General features: G+C 38.2%; 1 protein-coding gene across 1 annotated transcript in view; it reads right to left on the bottom strand.

The window, feature by feature from the left end:
- CFAP61 (cilia and flagella associated protein 61) overlaps positions 1-21,935 on the bottom strand; it is a 95,279-nt gene extending 73,344 nt beyond the window's left edge. The window contains exons 1-8 of the mRNA XM_026039239.1: positions 21,793-21,935; positions 19,878-20,028; positions 17,272-17,348; positions 16,272-16,339; positions 14,963-15,104; positions 8,381-8,513; positions 6,640-6,793; positions 960-1,051 (exon numbers count right to left, since the gene is read on the bottom strand). Coding sequence (XP_025895024.1) covers positions 960-1,051; positions 6,640-6,793; positions 8,381-8,513; positions 14,963-15,104; positions 16,272-16,339; positions 17,272-17,348; positions 19,878-20,028; positions 21,793-21,935 — 960 coding nt within the window. The remainder of the gene's footprint in view (positions 1-959; positions 1,052-6,639; positions 6,794-8,380; positions 8,514-14,962; positions 15,105-16,271; positions 16,340-17,271; positions 17,349-19,877; positions 20,029-21,792) is intronic.

Below are 21,935 nucleotides of genomic sequence, written 5' to 3'. Positions count from 1 at the left end.
AGGAAATGGTGTCTGAAGCCGTGTTCCTCCTACACTCTGGCCCATTCTCTGCCTCCCTCCTCTCATCTAGCTGGTTCACATCTGAAGCTGTGCAACATCTAGCTGGTTCACCACATACAGCTGCTAAACTACGTCTGGACTGTGATAACATCTACTTTGCTGGAGGCTGCCTAGACAATATTTTTTATAAAATTATTAAGATATTTTAAAGCTAGAGGATGTTCTCCATGAAATACTGTAATGGGCACACCTGAAGGCCTCTATTTTTCTTCCTTTACAATCAGAGATTGGGTTCGTACTGTTTTGGAATGTTCCGTCTGTGCAAAACTGCAAAAGATTAGCAGCCTTGCAATCATTAAAAAATGTGCTTAAAATCAACTTCTTTATCTGAGAATGCAACACAAGGTTAGGCTAATGACAGCAAAAACATCTAGAAGCATTTAAGCATAAAGYCTTGAGTTCTTTGTAACACATTCCCCAGACAGGATCCCATGAGCGATGGTGCTCGTGTCCCTTGCTCTAGAATCTGGAAATCCCTRTTCCATTCTCTTACCATGTGATTTTCCCATCTGGATCCAGAAGACCTGTCTCTATGCTATATATTTTATTACTAGAAAGAGTAGAAGCAGCACAGAAAGAATATGCTGCCCTTAACAGCTTTGGCAGCTTGCTGTTGATAACAGATGTAGTTATCAGTAACACCGTAAAGAAAAAATTTCTTTAAAAGTACAGACTCAAGTGGGCAGAGCAGAGCCCCCTTGAAGTTGCATTTCCCACTATGCTCCGTGTTCTGGGGCAGTTTCTGACTCAGTTCATTGTACAGCAGCACCGGGCACATATAGGGGATGGTGCAGGAGGGGAAGCAGGCAGCACTGCTTGTCCCTGCAACCTCCCCCTCAGCTGCAATTTAGTTTTAGGAGCAGATTAGCATTGCTGTGCTACTGCTGTGGTAGTATTACCTGAATAGCTGCATCTTGATCACCACTACGTTCAAAGTTTTGAGATGAAACAGAATCTGCTTCTTGACTCTCTTGCTTGCTTTCGTCTTCATCTGAGTAATGAAAAGGAATAAATGCATGGGACATGCTTAGAAGTGTGAGCTTAGCSGTCACAATCACAGCGATAAGAACAACTTGGGCTAGACCGCCCCTGTTGAGAACATTTGTGCAACCACAGTTAAAAGAGATATTTGCTTAGCTAACTTCATCTATTTGACCTTAAGACAAAAATCAAAGAAGTAGTTTTAAAATAAAAATTAAACAGGACACAGTTTGGAAGCAATTCCTAACTAACATATTATACGTAACGAGTTTTGACCCTATCAGGAGATAAATAATTAGTAATTAGTTGTACTGACTCCAATCTTAGTTCCTATGTCTGCTGCTAATTTCTCTTCTGATGGCTGTGAGGATGAGCAGTGCGCTTGATTCAAAAATAAATCTCCTTCCAGGACTGAAATTTGGCTAAGCCAGCACCAGGAGGAAATAGAGATGAGAAACAGGGATCGAAATTCCTAYCTCAGCTCCTAAACTAACTTTTCTAATCCTTGTTTCTTTCTTATAAAAGGTTGTTTGATCAATCATTCTCCCTTCTACTTCCTCCTTTAACTTGTCTAACACATCAGCCATCATCTAACACACCTACATAGCAGCAACCCAAAGGAGGAATAAATGGGCTCCACTGTAAGGAAGGGCAAGTTAGGAAAATCATCAACTCAAGGTAGACCAGGTTTTAAATCTGTTTAACACATCGTCCTTCCATGCTCAGTAACATCGTAGCTGTGTTCAGCCTAACCCCAGGAGTGACATTATTGTGACCAAAACAGARGACAAACGTTATACGATGAAATTATTTGCAGCCATTGGATCCATCAATTTATAGTTAGTCATTGCCTGATGTGATAAACAGCCATGATATACATGTTTGAGATACAATATACAGGTATATACACACCATTTCTGATGAAATACTTAAACYATTTAAATAGCAAACACCTGTACGTCAGGCAGTCCCATTACACASCCATACAAATGCATTTTTTGCCACTGTATTCCCTGGCTAGAGCCAAGTCCAGAGCAGAGATAAATTAGCTTCATTATTTTGCCACAGTTTATTTTCCTTTAAAGACAGTGAAAGGGAAGGATGTTCAGAACCACAGGTTGCCCAATAACCCACCATAAAGCTCACACGTAAAGTTACCATTAGGGACCAACAGCTTGAAAATCAGCTTAGACAAGAAACCTCTAAATACTTGCAAATCCTGTATGTTACACCAAATAACCATGAAAACTACCAAAGCAAAGTGCCAGCTGCTATATTTTTAGCCCCTGAATGTATCCTCAATAGTTCTGCTATTCTCTAAATTATGACCTTCCTAATTTTACAGATACTGTTCACTATTTTTATACATAAGTCTGTGAAAATAAGTTTTAATTAATAAGCTCTTAAGATCATTGTTGCAGAGAATACATTGGGCATCTCCAGCAACATAAGAATTCTCAAAAAAAAAAAAAAAAAAAAAAAAAAGCTCACAGGTTTAAAATATTCCAGTTCAATGTATTGCCAAAAAATTCTTTTATCTGAAAATCTGCTAGTTGGAAAAGAGGCAGCTGCAACGTGCAGGGCAAGAAGAAACTCTGGGGTTAGAAATCCCAGCTTCTCTAGGGGTATCACAGATGTGAGACTTCACAGAAATGATCAAATGTCGTCTTGATTAACCCAGCAACATTTCTCATTATAAACAGCCTTGCAGGTGTCAGAAGTTAATTAATACAGGCCTCTTGCTGTCATGTAAATATTGATATATTGTTTCTGACTTTAGACTGAAATGAAGCCCCTTAATAGCTCCAGCATCCGCTCCCGTCAAATAGAGCTGCACTGCTGTTGACATGCATACTACACACATGTGACTGGGAAGAACATAAATATTATCGCCCTAAATTAATAAGGAACATGTAGGGAAAAAAAAAAAAAGGAGCAAATTAAAATAGCTGTGTGATTGCTGGGTTGTTAGCGGAGGCTGCAGTCAGCAGGATCAAAAAGCCAGTTCAACATGAAGCCTGATGAAAAGCCCTTGAATCATTCTCACTGCATCATAATGTTTTCTAGCTGCTAATTCATGACACCATATAGAGTAACAGCCAAATTACTGTAATTTCCATGAAATGTAAGTGGTATATCAATACCGTGCTAAACACTGATTTCTGTGTACACTTGCATTATTATTCAGTATTACATTTTGAAAGGAAATATAGTATCAACCCGTGGTCTCTGTTACAAGCGCTACATCTAGTTAAAGAGCTTGAAAAATTCTCAGTACCAGGGTTATTTATAGGGGAACATAAAATTATTCTACAAGGGAATGAAGCTTTACATTTTAAAATCTCAGGCTCTGCATTCATGACAAGGAAGCCCATATCCTTTGCTGATGGAAGGTATCCAGGGAAGCTTCTCCGACTTCACATCAAGAGACAATTTGGAAGTGAATTTCCAAGACAGCAATGCTGCAGAAATGATGCAGTCATGAAGAGAACATCCCTATAGCCACGTATATGTTATGCAATGTGCTCACGTATAAACAGCTGACTATCATAAAGACATACAAATGGACTAAATAAGGCAACTTTCATATATGGGATCTGAGACTAACAAAAGCAAGACCTCATTTCCTTTCCAAACTACATTTTTAAGAAAATTAACATGTCAGAACAAAGGGAAACTGAATCTTTTTTTCCTTTTTTTTTTTTCCTTTCCTTTCCTTTCCTTCCTGCCCTTCCCTGCCCCAGAAAATCTTGATTGAAATGATGAGCTTTTTTTTCTTTTCCTTTCTTAACAGCAAATGAAACATGACACTTCTCCTGGCAGTTATTTATGAATGATTGGTTAAATGACCTTTAAGTCACATCAACTGCAAAAAATAAAATTGCATCATTCAGAAGGAAACAGGATTTTTATTCAAAAAATATGGGCTTTTTTTCTTAACTCAAATGCCAAACAGCAGAATGAAAAGCTCCTTTTACAGAAAGCTATCACATAAAGTGTTTTCAACAAACTACAACAAACCTCTGTAAACAGGGACAGTAAACAGGGACAGTAAACAGGGACAAAGTAACAACAGTCACTTTATTCCAGAGTATTAGAAATGACATATTATAACAACATATTTTTGGTTTTTTTTCCTCTTTCTTTTGCCTTTCATTAAAATTTGACTACAACAGCCTTTAGTTTTTTTGTTTTCTTCTTGTCTATCCTGGGCAGAGATAACATTTCAAGACATCACAATGTGGACAAACAACACTTCAAAATGTTGCCAATTGTCCTAAAATGTGTAAACCCACCACAATTATTTTCATTACTATTCAGTAATAACAGAATGAATTTTCCTGAGTAACAGATAGCCATTAGCTACCTCTAATTTTGCTACAAAACTTCTGGAGGCTCTTGCTCCCTTTCTCTAAGAACGATACCAGAATCAGGCTCTTAAAATAATCAAGTTTCTTCTCGGGCATCTATCATTGAGGTGCTCAGGGTTTGTGCTAAAGATATTTGCTAGGAAGGATATCTATAATTCTCTCTCTTCTCTCCATGGCTGCCCTTAAATATAGAAAGCCTCAAGTTTTTGGTTTTACAAACAGAGCTGCATCTGCAAAGGTGGCACTCAAGGCTGCCTGCGAGTACTTGGTGAATTGCTTATTACCACAGGTACTTCACAGGATGCACAACATCAACCTAATTTGCCTTTCCAAATGCAGAGATGATGCAACTTCTGTCAATCTTCCTTCAAAAACAAGCATACCACATTGCAAACCAAAATCAGCCACCAAAATCAACGTACATTTTAAACTAAGAGGAAAAATAAGAAAGGTAATCTCGTGGGAGAACACTTACCAGGTTGCTTAGTGTGCTTCTGAAAAGCACTCAGATGTCAGACTGATGACAGTCATGTAAGAACCTGAATAGGTTGGGTTTTTTTGTTTGGTTTTTTTTTGTTTTGTTTTGTTTTTTGTTTTTTGTTTTGTTTTGTTTTACAAAGCTTTTCCCATTTAGAATAAAACTTACATACATATTGTTTAAGAATTAAGACCTAAGAAATGTGTAGTTAAAATCTCTAACCATATACTCATTAAGAGGTTGAGCAACACAGAATTTGTCACAAAATACAGACCCACATCTTGAGGTCCCTGGACAAGAAAAACAAAAATATAAGTGACTGTGGGTCTTACTAGATCCAAATATGACAGATGAGGTCCATAAATACATGGAGATTTCCTGCTGGTCAGATCTGATCTGCAGCAGTAAAACAAGAGTCGTARTAAGAAACGTACATTTCTCACACTAGCTAGATATTCAAAACGCTAACCGGTAACATTTTCAGTTTTAAAGTTAAAAAAAAAATTAACACTTTTCAGCACATTTTCTGTATTAAGTTCCAATAATAAAATAAATTTCCATGACTTTCTAGGGTAGATAAGATGTTTTCAATCATTGTTTTTACCTGGCTAAAAGGTGCAAGGGAGTCTAGACGGGACAGGACGGGAAGGGAAGGGGAATGGTCTTTTTCTGAAGGTAAGAGACTATTTTAACAGTGGTTCTTCCTCTCTGTCCTATTTATCTTTCTAACATATGTCTGCCACCAATTCTGAATCTCCAGGAGCATGGAATGACACAGGATAAGACAGCAGGATTCCTGAATCTGTTAGTAGCAACATTTTCCCTTGGAGAGGAGTAGAAGCTCACAGGAATACCTAGAAGAGATTTCTTTCTTTCGTTCCCTTTTGTGCTTCATGGTTGCCAGCTCTCAGACAGCAGCTGGCGGCTGCTCTGGGGCCGTTCAGGGCTTTTTCTTGCTTCATGCTTTGTGTTCAGACAAGTCGATATGTAAAAACCTAACAGGGTTTCTTTTAATTCTACTGCTGCTAATTAATAGGTAGCAAAATATTGTTCTTCTGAACAAAAACAACCCTCTTCAACACTGAAAAATGAGGATGACAACAGAAATCACAGACTAGACTTCTGTTCTACCRACAGGTGACATATGTTATTTGCAGTAAGGTGGCTTGTAGATGGCTGGTCATATCATGCCATTATGAAGAATAAAACAAAGATCATCCCTGGTCCCCCCAAGTCTCGTAGCCTTGAAGTAGCACTGCAAACAATACATGGATAAGAGGACAATGGGCCACATGGAAGCCAAGAGGACATGGGTCAAGAGGACAACACAATTGCCACCGTTACTCAGCTGCTTAACTACCGACAGACGTTAGAACAAAACGACAAATTCAAAATTACACCTTCAATTAACAGCACAATAGTACTTGCTTGTGGGAAATACACCTAATGCTCTAGCTTTCCAAGAACTGAAACCTATATTCACCCCATACATCTGTTTCAAGACAGCCTATAACCCAACAAACTGCTATATACCAGTTCCTCAGGAGCAGCAACTGCTTCGCAGCCAAAGATCACAAACATCTTTTTGATCTTTAATTTTCTTCTGAATTAAAAAAAAAAAAAAAAAAGAGCAGGTTACCACCTCTAAGACAGTTGCATTCAATTGTGTTTTCTTCCTATTAAAAAACTCATGTCTCATTCCAACCAACCAAATAAATGCACCTTGAACCTACACAGCATTTTAGATACCTTCTTGAAAGTTTGGTTCCAGCGGCATCTTCAGAATATCATCAGGATGTGGCTTACAGAGTCCATGGAAGGGTCCCAAATCAAAACATTCATGGAGCAAGGAGATATTTACTGTGGAGCATAAGCTCATGAATCCCACTGCAGTGCCACCATCCTGAAACATAGAACAAGGTCACATTTTTATGTGTAAATGTTGAACAGCTCATGTTAGGTGAGCACCAAATTGGAAAGTCAGGAGAATTTTCCTATGAAAATGAGATCGAATAATGCAAAAATAGTAATTATATACTATATAAATGGTACCTAATATAGTATAAAGTATGTATTATATACAGTGATTATAAGTAATATAAATATTCTCAAGTTCTGAAAGTATCCAGAAATACCCACATCTGCAAGAACCAGCCTTTAAAAAAATCCCTGGAAAGTATGAAAACAGTAATAACCCCGCACTGCTGAAACAGGACGCTACTCTTTGCTTGACTGCTCCTGAAACTTTGCAGAAAGTTGCCCTGCTCAAAAAGAAACAGGTTCTGAAAAATCAGATTTTTTTTTCCCCTAAAGCCAGCCCAGAAAAATTTTTAGTACTTTATGCAACTTCCTGATAAAGCACAAAATAATGCCATTTTTTTCCCTTCATACATATAATGAAAACCCCCTTTATAAACATAATGAAAACTCAAAGCCTGGATTTGCAGAGCTGTTTTATCAGGCCATCAGCACTTCAATAAAAATAATATATAGAGAGCGAGTTTATTTTTTTCCCCAAACAACAAGTGATGGTTTGTTTGCGTAACTGAACAAAAGCTGGGTCGCTGCAGTTGTCTGGCTGCTATGTAATTTTAGGCCCGAGGCTCAGCGGAGGCTGATTAACCAATCCATCTACCATATGTGCAAAAAGAGGTTGCCAGCCTCATGCTCTGCAGGGAAAATTGGCATCTATCTTGGTTCACATGGAGGCGTCTTTCCACTCGGCGGCAGCAGCAGCAAGGCTAAGCTAAGGTATCAAACACCTTTTGCTTGTTTCATATGGAGCTATAAATGTAGGATAGAAATGTATTATTTACAAGATTTGCCATTTGCRATGTGCTATTATGCTAATGCTTGATGGTTTCCCATTTGGCTTTCAATAGTAGTGATTACATGCTAAGGTTTGCTAAAATAATTCGTGACAGAAAGCAGAATTAAGGAGCTTTGCCTATCAACTTACAACATTGCGCACAATTATGAACACATAAAATCATTAACAGGCATTTTCAGTAGCATAACCATTGCCACCTTTCTTTCTTATTTAAATTAATTCCAAGTTTGTGTTTTCAGTTCAGCAAAAATCTGGGTCCTTGAGCCAGGAATTGGAAAAAAAAAAATCTGGGGCAAATATTATTGGCTACTAGTTTTCGCATGCAATATTTATATCGCACGGAATGAAAATTGGTCATCTATAATGCAAAATGTCTTAAATGGCTCCAGAGTCATTTCAAGATGGCTTGTTCCAATTATTTGAAAAAAAATCTACCCAATTATTGGAAATTGCAGCTTCATTTATTTAACAGCAGACCTCATTTCTGAAGAACAGAAAGTCACAGAGAAAATGGTGGAGGGCCCGGTGCACCCTTCAAAATTGTGGGCTGCACCCTTCAAAAGGGAGCTTGATCTTTTCCCTCAGTAAGCTCTGCTGTGAGCATATTCACATATGACATGAGTAGCATTAATGGTAGACAAAACTGCACGACAGACTTACCTCACCAACAACAGCCTGATTTTCCTCATCTTGAGTTTCTAAGAGGTCAACAAGGAAATAGTCACCATAGATTTCTTTCAGAGTTCTGCTGTGACGTGCCAAGATTGGCACGAGATCATCATGGTCTTCCAGTCTATGAAAGAGATGGAGTCATGTCCTAACGCTCTGCTACTCGCAGGTCCCAGTCCAGCCATTACGTTGTGGCATCATCCTGAGAAATCAGGAACATCTGATYCAAACCCCCTAACCCTCTGTTGGGACCCTCAACACCAAAGAAGAGATAGAGGCAACACAACTGACTCATGAGCTTCATGGCCCAGCGGAGATGTTTATCTTTCTACAACAAAATGAGAGGGTTGCCCAACCTTTACTAAGAACGAGGCATTTAGTTTGGCTGAATGAACCTGGACTCATTTACAGTATTTATATTAAGTGAGTTTAATCATTGTCTGGTTGAGATCTCAAAACAGCTTTACGAGTGCAATTTAGAAAATTATTTAAATTAATTATCAGCTAGTTAAAAAACAAAATGGTGTTTTCCAGTATGGGAGAAAGCATGCTTAGATATTGGGTAGATTACAGCTACATAGACTAAAATCTTGCTTATTAATATTGGTTAATAACAATTCTTAGTTAGATTCCTGTTATCACACACAGCAGGGCAGCATGGCCTGACAGAAGCAGAGCTGCTCTGCCTCTGCAAGGCCAAGTTGAGGCTTCACCATTAAAAGAGGTGCAAGGGCCGAAGTGCAACTGCTGAATCCCTCGGATTTTCCCCCAGGAAAGAGGCACTGCACGTGTGGGAACCTGCAGGGTCAAACCTCCAACTGCTTCCACTACTTCTGCATCGCGTCCATACCATGGGCCTTGCAGATGTTGCTTTCCARTCAGTCCAGCTTTAACACCTATGCAGGTCCCCCACTGCATGGATTTTTATTTAAACAGACATAAAACATAAACACTCTTTTCCACTAAATAACTTAAWTGTAACTCTTAACCAGGATGAATACATCCTTTAACAATATATTTCATTTATTTCACCAATGGACAGAAAATGCAACGAAGGAATTCAACAGACACGTGCTTGCAATCATAGCACGAAAGCCTATGGCAAAGTCATTCTAATGCACAACTTCAATAAGATGAAAGTCCCTTTCTTATTTACCGAGCTAAACATGATAACAAAAACCAGCAGCTCAACGGTCAAGTCTACAATTAGAAAGGCAGAAAATACAGGCTGTGGGAGCCCCTGAGAAGGCAGGACTTTTGCTACTAGATTATACACTTAAAAAAAGTTTTCTCTTCCATGACATAAATAGGCTACTACTAAAGCTGCCTTTGGTCACTTCAGCTATCTCACGCCGATGGAAGGAGAAGGCTGAGGGGGAGAGCATTTAAACCGAGGGGAGGAGACATGGCATCCCCTGGAGCGCGGTGGTCCTGCCTTCTGCAGCAGTACTGTTAAAAACATAAATACTGATAAAAAAAAAGTACTGATAAAAACAAACCTGGTCCTTATACGCTGGTCATGAAGTGGGAGAATATTTCGTTGCAAGGTCTCCAATGACCTCTAGTGGCAAAGGGCTCTCATGTGCTCCCTAAGGCAGCTAACCCTTCCCTGCAAAAATTTAAAGAACCAAAGCAACTGCCTTCCCCTGGGAGGCTTCACGGGTCGAAGACTCTTACCTGTTACTGGAATCTCTCCTTTACCACCTGGGAGAGATTAAACCTCTAATAAGCTTTTTTTCTTTGCCAATCATCATAAGCTTTAGTTGTATTAATGTTGTACAACCCGCAATTCCTTCGATTTAAATGATTTTCTTTTYCCCCAAGGTTTTGTTTAATTTCAAAGCATTCTCACACTTTTCTTCCTTGGCTGGTTCTTGTGCTTGATTTGACTATCCACAGTGAGACAGACAATAATATAGTTTTTTTCTTCCTCTCTCAATTGAAATTTGATCTAATGTGAATTTCATTTCATTTCTTCATTTTTACTATCTCACAAATAAAATTAATCTGGTATTAAGACCTTTTTTTAATACCCAGTTAAAATGAAAGGTTCTTGAAAGATCTTAAATGTTCCTTTCCTCTGGAGGCCACACTCTGAGGCTGACAAATGAAAGGACAATAACGTTTCTTAGGACTAATAATCCAATAACCCCAAAGTGCAGCAGCTAGGAGCAACCCTTCACAATATGACAAGAACTTTACCTTCCTATCACTCCATACCACCATTATTCTTTAACTGAAATAGCTTTTTCTTAACCTCCCTAAAATAAGATGTTAGAGGAATATTCTAGGTAGAGGAATATTCTAAAATATTTATCTTTTTTTTTTTTTTTTTTTTAAATACATATATCAAAATATCTAATATCAAAAATACCAAAAACAATAACTATCCCATGCTATTCTGGAGATAGATAACCAGGAATGCTTATTAACACTTCCCTCACTTCTAGGAAAAACAGGATTTTGCTTTGGGCTGCTATTGCTCAAGCGTGTATGTATCTGAATTCCTATGCCTATGATTCAGAGATCTTAGCTCTCTGTAGGCAGTAGTTCAGGGAAAAAAAATCATTGATTTAATTTTTGCTTTTTATAATTTCCTTGATTTTGAAGAAGCCTGAATGACCACTGAGCTAAAAAAARAAAGTAGTCTGAGTTTCTAAATACTAACAAACTTTGACATAAGCCTGAAGGAAGATTTAGTGGCATCTCGATGCTTTCTGATGCTCCTCCACACCAAAATGAACATGGCCTTCAGAGCAAGACCATCCTAGAGACTAGTGACCCCTTTGATTCTGACATAAATATTACTCTTACATATTATAAAATATAATACATATATAATATAGACTAGATAAGATTTATAATATATGGTTCTTATACATTCTTACACATATAATTTTCTATAACATATGGTCTTATATATTTCTTAAATATTCTTTTTTTTTTCCAGCCATCTGCTTGAGCGTTACTCTTCTTACTCCTGTTCCTCCCCCTGCTCAGGAGCAGCCTGCAGATAACACCCAGGACCCCCTTCCATTCGTGATCCACTTGCACTGACCTCTTTTTGTTTAGGTCACCAAGCGGCTTGTCTGTGAAGCATGGACAGTAAGGGAGAGCTGGTTTAGCTTCCAGGGAGTATCTGGTACATATGGTCTTAGAGCCTTTTTAGCAGAATGGATATATGTTTAACTCGTGACCTTTAGGGGATCCCCTGTTGCAGGACTACTCCATCTGCCAGGAGTTTTCAATAATTTAATTCTTGTTCTGATGAGCAGCCCTGAGATTCGTTCATACAGTTTTTAAGTTAGAGTCAGCGTGAAAATCCAACAGAGATGACTATTGTGACTGTCCACTCATAACTGGGGATGACTGTTCAGTGCGGACAAGTGTACACTTTAGCATGTTTTTTTTTTCCAATTTTAGCAAGAGTCATCATTGTAATAAATTATATATGTAAGAAAAAAAGAATACCCTAAAATATAACAGAAAATAAATCTCTTATCTATAGATATTATTCAAAAGCTCCAACAAAAACTAAGTTCCAAGAATAATGAATTTTTGTTAAAAAAATCTATTAATTGTAATACTTTATATTTTCAATCTAAACAGTAGTCTTTCTCTTCTTCTGAAGCAATTATCTCAAGGGAAAAACAGTAGCAGAACTTTCTAGGATCAGAACTTCACGGCTTCAAAGTAATTCATTAGTATAACAAAATGGTTAATGTATTATGAAACCTCTAACAAAATGAAGTAATTTAGTGGTAAAGGAATGGGGCTGTATTGTCATTGAGATGTGCTATTTGCCGGGACAGATGATATGCTGAGCACCTCCAAAATGAGTCTTTTGCCAGTGTTTTTGCCAATGTGACACTCCGCATGAGCGCGATCATTTACCCGTGTACTACAGACTGCAGGCAGGTCCCTTATATTATATTGTATATATTGTATGGGCCCCTTACCACCATAGGGTTGGTTTCCTTCTTTTTTTTTTTTTTTTTTTTTTATGTGGTTGTTTGTTTGTATGTTTGTTTTGAACTTAATAGCTTTGCAATACGAAGATTCAGGCAAATTCCCATGCTGAGGGAAACAGCTCAATCTGGTACAAAAACGATGACGAAAAAAATAAAGAGAATATACCCCCAAGAAACTTAAATATAAAAGCTGAGATGACTGTGTTTGGCACACTACGGATTTATTTTGCATTTTAAAAGTCAACATAGAAAACTTCAGAAAATAATGATTAAGCAAACTATCAATTTACAGCATTTTTTCCCCTGTAAGTAAAGGAAGAGGGAACAGAGATTACCCTAATCTCCTATCATTGACCCAGACCATGTTGCTAGGCAGGTGGCTGGGGACAGCTTTCAGAGATAAGTCCCTAAAGGGTTTCCAGTGAATGTTACTATGGATGCCAATGAAGTACAAAGGTGAAGGCAGTGGAAAAGAAAAGGCAAAGCACCCCTGAAATATAATTTAGCTGACTCAAAGAATCTAGTGATAGCCAAGGGTTACGCATGAATTTTACATCTGGAGGTCTGTGAAATTTAAAATAAATAAGCAGTTTCCTGCTTAGTTTTCAATGTTGCTTTTTATTAAAGCCAAAAAAGTGTTATTATTCATAACAAGCTACAGAAAGATCCCAGGCAAGGTACTATCGCTTCTGYGTAATATATCTCTTCTGTGTAAGACTCAAAGAGCCTTCTTGACATTTCTAGTTGTAGGAAAAACAGCTTCTAATGTTAATATCTACTGGCCATCACAAGAATGTGATTCAAATGAAATTTAAAAAAAAACAAACATAATGGGCAGAATCAAGGGATATGGAAATCTTTAATTCCTTGGGAATTAAAGATACTAACCTTCCATAACATGTTGATAGGTGGTAGAAAATGAAAAGGAAATACTTTTTAAAAGCCTATAAAGTGTAGATCTAATTAATATGCAAATGATTTTGTAACACATTGAAAAATCCAGAGCTTCAGCAGGACTGTCCAGGTCAGACTTCAGTCCTTATACTCAAAACACTCAAAAAAGTGAGTCTCTGGATGTCATAAACGTTAATTAAAAATAGATGGACAAAGAGCACAAAGAGCAATCCGTTTCAGRCTTGCTTGGTAAAGTTAAATAGGCTAAAACATCTCTGTGACAGACAGAATTGTGTCAGAATCCAGTCCAGCAGAGTAGCAGCAAGTACCCCACATGCTAAGAGCCAATTTAGCACACAGAGGGACAAGTCCAGCGCGCTACTCTTAGCTCCCCTGCTAGCCCAGGTCACCGCACCAGGTTATTAAGCACAGATCAGTGCCATACGATGCAACCACCCTGGATAGGCTTGTCCCTAAAATGAGGAACATCACGGACTTCACCAACTTCCACTGGCAGTAGCAGCAACCCTTCTTTATTCATAATTCTGCTACATAAGGTAGTTATGTAGGGCTTACACTAAAACAGCTCCAAAGAAAATCAGAATGGAAGAAAAATATAATCACTTAAAATATTACCGTATGTGCACTTTTCCCGGTGTGAAGGGGACAAGTGAGTGAACCAAAATGTGAGGGATATTCTCTGAATGCACTACAGGGAAGAGAGTGGGTGGTGCAGCAATTTACATAGAAAAAAATCAAGGGCCAAATAGGGGAAAACTCTGCATTTCTGGTTTCCTGGACACAATGCTGGCACAAGCACAGAAAGCTGTGATTTGGCAGAGGCAGCAGATTTCAAATGGCAGGAAGAAAGAGTGGCAACAGTCACTGTGCAGCTAGACAGCAGCCAGCACGGCTGCTCCACAAACCTGCGTCTCTCAGGCTGGGAGGGATAAGGTTTTTTTTTTTTTTCCCCCTTTGACTTTTAACACCATTTATGACTAAAATCCCCAAACAAGAATAAGGCTGTGTTAAGTGGCACTTTGGATAAGTGTATCATGCCAGCCTTTGTTCCAACTATGCACATTGAAATAGGTGATAAAAATGACAGAAAAAGAAAAGCAGGTACAGTAGTACTAGGAGGTACCCCATTATTTTCTTAAGCTGCCTCAGCAACACTGAGCACATCTGCTCCCCTGAAACACAATGGGAGAAGACACATGAAACAGTGAAACTGTAGCAAAGCAGGAGGGTATTTCTCTGTGTCTGAATGACTACTCAAACCAACTGCTACACCATTCCTTTAGATGGTAAATCCTCCTCTTCAGACTTTGCTTAACTGATCAGAATAGGATGCAGCAAAAGAAATAATAATTTAGTTGTAATATGGTCTGAGACCTGAAAACTATAGTAAAGAGCTCAAATGCATTCAGTAAAATAGGAAACAATGTGATTAAATCAATACATTCATATAATAAACATCTCTGCTGAAAAACTGCATTATTTTTATATAAAATCACACACACAAAAAAAAGTTAAGCTTTTGATGAAGTTGAATAAAGGAACCATAATTATAAAACAAATATTTAATTARGTTACCCAGGGAAAACAGCAGTTGAACTGAGGTGATAAACTAGAAAAGAGTTGTTTTTTTTTTTTTARTTGACCTGGACCTAGTCTCGCAGGAGGAGGARAAACCAAACTGCATTACCTTGCTTTGCGAACATACAGCTGTGGGCAGTATTGATGCCTGTGACAGGCGAGCAAAGTGAAGTTTGGATCCATGGTGCAGCCTGGCACTGCTGTCATTTCTTCAAAAATATTTCCCAAGGCTGGGTCTGTAAATGACAAATCTGTTAGCAGCAGCAGAGAAATGGCATTAGGTAAACTTTTAAATTATCAGCGAAACTGAGGAAAAGAGAGTTTTGAAATTAGATAAGTGATGAAATAATGCTGTGTTTTTAGTTATGCAATGATGCTGAAATGGCCCTAGAAAGAAGTGTTAATGGATTAACTTGTCAATGATTATCTAGTCAATTATTTTAGCTCCTCCGAATCAATATTTATTTCCTTAGTGTCTCACAGTGAAAAGAAAAGGGTGAGAGCCCACTCAGCTTGCTGCATATGAAACCTGAATGAACTTCAAGGCAATCAGAAATTGCCAGGATCAAATCTCTATAGAAAAGGCAGCATCATGACCAAAACTACACACAAATGGAGAATCTCTGTCAAGAGATTTGATGTTAAGGTAGTTTCAGCAAAAAACCTTTATTCAGTTATTTTTCTCTGTAGCTGACTTACCAATAAGAGAGTTGTGTTACRTGAAACTTAAGCTAACTGGCAATCAACATACGGGGAACGGTTCCCATATATTTCAAGGAAAGCTCCAAACCAAAAAAAAGAGAGCCATGAATAGYCAAGTGCTTGGTTTAATAGTCTTGTTTTCCAAATTACACACTGTGCYCTGAACAGTGGAGCTAATGAAGTCTGTTGAGCATCCTCCATCTTTGGAGCTCCGGCTGGGTTCGGATTTGCTGCACTCCTCCCCAAATCTTGAGCTCTCTCCTCCCACTGTACCCACTTAGTCAAGCAATATAAATGTATTATAAGATGTCTGGGTACCAGGCCTGGGGATGCGTGTACATACGTAGGCTAAGTGCCCTGCCACAGCCTGAGCACCTGTCTCAATTGTCTCTGCTCAGACACAACTTCACCAAACTTATAGCAATTTATTTCTGAGATGGCTACACCTCTGTTTAAATTTGCCTGAGAACGTTATGAGTTCAAAATTATATGAAATGGAAATATGGCTGAATGGACTGCTGGAAGGAACCTGTGACCACACAAACCTCTTTCACAAGGGATGACCATTAAAAGGTGTTTTAGGATTGTGTTTTCTGCATGTTTAGAAAATGATGACTGCTCTTAGTATATGAAAAAAAATAACAGTGTATATTAAGGATGATGAGATTTGAAATTGCTCTCATTATTTTAAAAATAAAATGGTATTAAATTCTTACCTAAATTCTCATCAGCTGGCATGAAGAGAAGAACAAATTGTAGTTCTGGTACTACATTAAAAATTGTCCTGGACAGATAACATAATTATATTCAGTCTTCAATTACTATATACATTAGGCACAACAGTCTTTCACGGTTTAAAAAAAAAAAGAGTAGTGTCTCTAATCTTCATTCATAAATCCACATGGCTCAAAATAAAAATATTTTATCACAAATAGGATCATATGAAAAATCACTTGGGCATTTTTTACTGTTTTTTTCCTATCCTTTTTTCTTTCTATTTAATCTCACAATCTTTTGATTTCATACTTCTTCCTTTTTTTAATCATTTCCCCAGTGGGGAAAAAATTAATTAAAGATGCCAGGTATCTGCTGGCAGATCTGACCCGGCATGCTTGCTTGACATTACAAAGTAGCTSTAAATTTGACAGCAAGTGCACTAAATGTAATTTACTCTGTTTATGAAGGGATGCTGTGAACTGTAACAAACAACCTGAGCAACACCTGTTTGACTGCTAAGCTAGCACAATGCTATATAGTGCTGTTTGTACTATATAGTTCATAGTCCCTCTACTATTTAATCTGTAGCTAATACAAAAGCCCACATGTGAACAACTGTATTCCATAAACATCCACAGCTTTTTAAAGCTTCCTACTCAATTATACATTTTGATTTTTCTTTTTCCTGAATTTTCACTCTGAAAAAAAAATCTACCTTGCAACTGCAGTACTGATATTTCTGTGGAAAATTACAGCAAACGTACAGCTAATGTTTAACACTGTTTGGAAAATATACTCGGAACTGGAACATTTTGGTTTCAGAACTGAGAGTGTGTATTTGATTAATACGTGGTTAGGATTTATTACCTTCTGAGACTGTTTAGAGAGACAGCTAATTCTGATCCAGTGTTTATCTTGGGTATTTTTAATTTCATAACCTCTACAGTGATGGGAGGAAAGTGTACATGCTCCCCTACAGAAAGTTACATATTAACTCACCTAACAATTTCTTGGGAACATCCAGCTGCATATTCGTCTCTCGCCACAAAAAGATGCAAGAACAATGTGTTCAAAGGCTGCAGTGTAAAGAAAGAGAATCTACACTCCAAGCATACAGTATTTAATAACTGAATCCAAATGTTAATATGCTCATTTATTTTCATTCTATATAATCTGCATGCAAAACGAGTAGCTTCACATACATGGATAAAAGTGTCTAGGTAGATAAAGCTATGTGTATAATGGTCCAATTTATGCTTCTGTAATATTTTTGATAATGATTTACACTCAACTGACTATCATTAGAGCACATTTTACATGCATCACTGTTGTTTCTTTTTGTTAACAATGTTAATTCAACATTAACGGTATTTAAATTCAACAGCTAAATCTTAGCAACATTTTGCTGATGAAGAAAGGATATTTTTTTTCTTTCCAAGTTAAAACAGTTCCACACACTCCAAAAACTATTTTCTTAAAAGAAGGAAGAAAAATAAGTAAAACTTAAGATTACACCATTAGGCTCATTTACATGTCCACCCAGAAACAGGGCAGACTAAAAGACTGCAGTTAACCTGGAAAAAAAGTACTGGAACAGTAACTCTGTTCATTCAGCTCTTTTCTCTTGCATATTTACCCCAAGTGTTGAGGTAATTCAGGTCCAACTGTAGACAAGGCACTTCCACAAAATGTATTTGAAATAGGAAAATTTCCCATTTTTTTTGAATAGTTTAATCTTCAATTAAATGTAATGGCTAGAGTCACCACAGAATTTTCGCAATTTGACAGCAAGGATGATTTTACTAGAGATCTGCAGTAATGGTATAGCCCTAAAGATAACACGCTGTTTTAATGAATAAACATGAAGAGCCATTTCTAAATATCAGACTTACGTATTTTGTAAAATGTGAAAAAGAAAGCAGGGAAAAAAAATAAGGGCGATTTCTCGAGGCTCCAGAGGCGGCCCAGGAGGCAAGAATTTGACATGTAACCAGCTCTGAAAAGCATTGGTAACCTGATAATCCTGTTTCACAATTTCAGTTCATAGTTTCAATTCATAATTTAGACTCTTATACTAACTCATCCCTTCGGAGCTCTGCAGACACTAGTAGCCAGCTACACTTTGAAGAATCTCTGTTTTCAGAAAGGCCTCAGTTTTGTTGAGCACATGGGCATGGATTTAACCTGCAGTGAAGTGATTGTTATCTCATGTAGTTATAACTCAGAACACGTTTGGTTGTTTTGGCAGTACAGAAGCATAAAACATCTACTGAATGGTATGTACAGATTTTGGAAAAATAATGTATTTAGAAAAACAAGGGTTCTTCTGCTCCTTGTTAACATTCAGAAAGGTCTTTCTCCCCTGTTTATGAGCAGGAACTATTAACATGCTCAAGTTCTCCTTTTCTGTTGTTTCTTTTTCTCCCTGCGTGCCCCTGCGCTCCGATGTCAGCTGCAGCTTTACTGCCAGGGATATTGTCAAGCACCCAGCCCGAGGAGGCGCTTCCAGAACTGACAGCACAGCACGACCCAACGCGGGCAGCTGCAGCTGCACAATAAATGAAGTGCTTGTGCCTGCCATATGCCTGCACACAAAGTGCTGTCAAGTGACAAAGAGAACAGATTATAAGAAAATAGCATGTTTTTCTACACCCTCCTTAGTTGTAATAATTTTCAATTTCTTTTAGCGGCACATACAGCATTTTCAAATGCAAYTGCTGACTCTGCCAGTTTTCCTGCAAGCCGTTGTTTAATATCATCCAGGACAACATTGGAAAACTGATGAACAAACTGTGTGAATGTAATTTCCATAATGCCAGTATATCATTTTGGCATATACTGCCTAGGCTTTGAGTGTTTATGGCCAACATTTTCCATCTTCTTTGCAACAATCCTAGATCCAGTTCCCAGATGGACTGGATGATGGGCAGCACTCATGTGCTGAACTCCGAGTGTGGCTCGAGGAAGGAGATTCATTAACCTGGGACCAATGAGTCTGTATGAAAACTGACATCATGCAAGATGGGGTGGGCAACTGCCACACCAGCCCTGGCCAAGGCAGCTCCAGAAGCAAGACATTCCTGGCAGCAGGGCCCTCTGCCCAGTGTAGGTCATTGTCCTTCCAAACAGGTTACGGCCCTCAATCTTTCTCAGAGCCCATTCAATTTCTATTCCATTTTAAAGAAGAGCAACTCTTATTCCACAAGGGGAGAAATGAAGATTTCAAGGACTTGGTGGTGAGGAGAACCTTAGAGCAAGATCTCTATCTCCTGGAAAAAAATCTGTTAGATGACACTATAGCTACACAGGGTTTTCAGTGAAAAGCACTGGTAACAGCTACGATGCTCCCCGTACTATCACGGCACGCTCGACACATTCTGAGAATGCCAGCAAAGGACAGGACCTGCACTTCTCTAGGAGCCTCTGTCAGAATGGCAGAGACCTTAAGTTACTTCAGTGGCAAAAGCATCAACTTCTGAGCAACTGAGAGTTGGGTGAGGAATCTGAATGCCCAAATTGTACCTAAATTACATTTTGGATGCCTATGCCTATTTTTRTATCTGTGCACTCAGTGAAACTCAACTAGAACTTCACAGTTTACTTACTGTGCATTTGTTGTTAGTGTAGTTTTCATGTAAGAATGATTCCCAGTCAGACTGATCAGTGATATTCCAATTTGGATAGTCCAGAAACAAAGCATGGGCGATAGCCTCTTTCTTCTCATTGCTGAGTGTCACAGCAAGATTTGATTTTTCTCTGTCAAAACAATTTAAATGTAAAAGTTGAAGAAATTACATTAAAAAATGTGTAGGGGAATTTTACACTTAATTACTAGGATATCTTCTAGAACTATGCAAAACAGATGCAAAGGCTGTCATAAGGGTGTAATGACATTAAAATAGTTGTCTGTAGTTTCCTTTCCTCTCTCTCATTATGCTGGTTGTGCATGTCATAGCTATTGAGTATGTCCACATTTCAAAATACTATCCCAGGAAACCCCGCAAATATAAAAGAAGTGCTGTAAACTATCAAGAAAAAATATCTACCATTTAAAAATACTAACTGGGAAATGACTGAGTTATAAAACAACTGTACTCACACTATATAGTATTTCGCTAAATAGAAAAGTTCAAAATAAGCTTGCTCTTAGCAGGATCTTACTTTCTTGCAATAAAACATCTATATTATTGCTGAGACAGTCCTGTTTTTACTTTGTTTTGCACGGACTGAAAGCGAATCCGGCACAGATGAAGGCTGAAACCTGACCTCGGGATGCCCCAGGGTGCATTCCCAAGCAGCAGTCAGCCTGCCCAGGGCTCCATTTCCAAAGCAAAGGCACCTTTAGGGCTACAGATTCAATAGTACCTTGGAATAAAAGGCGAGGCCACACGTATATACTACATTTCACAATGGGAATACACCAAAAGCCCTTGTACAAATAAAATGTCCTGAACTAAGAAGTATTATTCTGAGAGAACTTTGTGGTCCCTCCTCCTTATTCTTGCATTCATAAACTCAAGCTGTACTCTTTCCACAAGTCTGTATCTTTCAGACCTAACATAAAACGCCTCTCACTTCAGCACAGAGACTCCCACACATTCACTGTTTTAAATTCTAACTTCATATATGGCTCTTCAGCTGGTCTTCAAACAGGGTTCTTAATATGTAACACACAGATGTAAATACAAGTTACAAATGTTAAGGCTTTTTGTTTGTGGACTTTTTTTTCCTTCTTTTTTAGGGGGGGATTGTGTTTTTTAACCAGATATATCTAGACCTCCAGAAAAGTCTCTAGTACTGTACATATTATAGAAAAGGTGTTGATGACTTGCTTTTGCAAATGTTTCTTCCCTTGCAAACAGCTAGGATACAGATGTCCTAACATGGGGGATATTAAATATCTTAGTGGTAGGAGAGTACAAAGGAGGAGGCACATTGAAACATAAACTTCACAGCAGATGGAGGGAGCCTCTCTCTCAATGCAGAACAAGAGAGGAGGAAAAAAAAAAAAAAAGAAGAACAACAACAACGAACTCAAACCCAACCCTAACAACTCCTTTCCTTAAGGGGAAGCTGGCAGAGAAGGGAAATGTTTAGACATAAGCAAAGAAAGAGAACAGAAGGGTCCTGATCACGCAGCAAACCCCCTAATCCCCACCCCTCTATTTTAATGCCCTCCCACTGACAAATGGCTTCCATGAGATGAAGTACACAGTGCACATTGGAATCTAACAGGTTAATCAAGGTAATATTTCCTATGAACTTATACAAAAAGCAATGTAGGATAGAGCCAAATGCTGTTTCCAGTGATCCAAGGCAGCAAAGTCATGTGCATTTGTAGTAGAAATGAGATGGAAGCAGATTTTCTTTCCTTCTGATGAATTACATAAAAATAAATAAATAAAAATCACTGTCCTACACTGCATCAAGGCTCATGTTCATCTGCTCTTTTAAGGATAACACAACTTCTTCACGTTTCCTGCAAGAATGATAATATAATAGACCTAAATAGTTACTTACAAAAGATATGTGACATTAACCCTTCCAAAAGTGTGTTTTGTAGAGCTGTGGATGAGGTTGATGATATCYGGGATATCGTGCGATTCTGTCCTCCTGGCACTGACCACTTCTGTCTTTCCTCTTGCTGAAGTTATTGCGGTCAT

The sequence above is a fragment of the Nothoprocta perdicaria genome, unplaced genomic scaffold (assembly GCF_003342845.1).
Source record: "Nothoprocta perdicaria isolate Ctin4 unplaced genomic scaffold, notPer1 scaffold_224, whole genome shotgun sequence".
Taxonomy (NCBI): domain Eukaryota; kingdom Metazoa; phylum Chordata; class Aves; order Tinamiformes; family Tinamidae; genus Nothoprocta; species Nothoprocta perdicaria.
The sequence above is the reverse complement of the archived record's forward strand: the minus strand, read 5'-3'. Positions and strand labels throughout refer to the sequence as shown.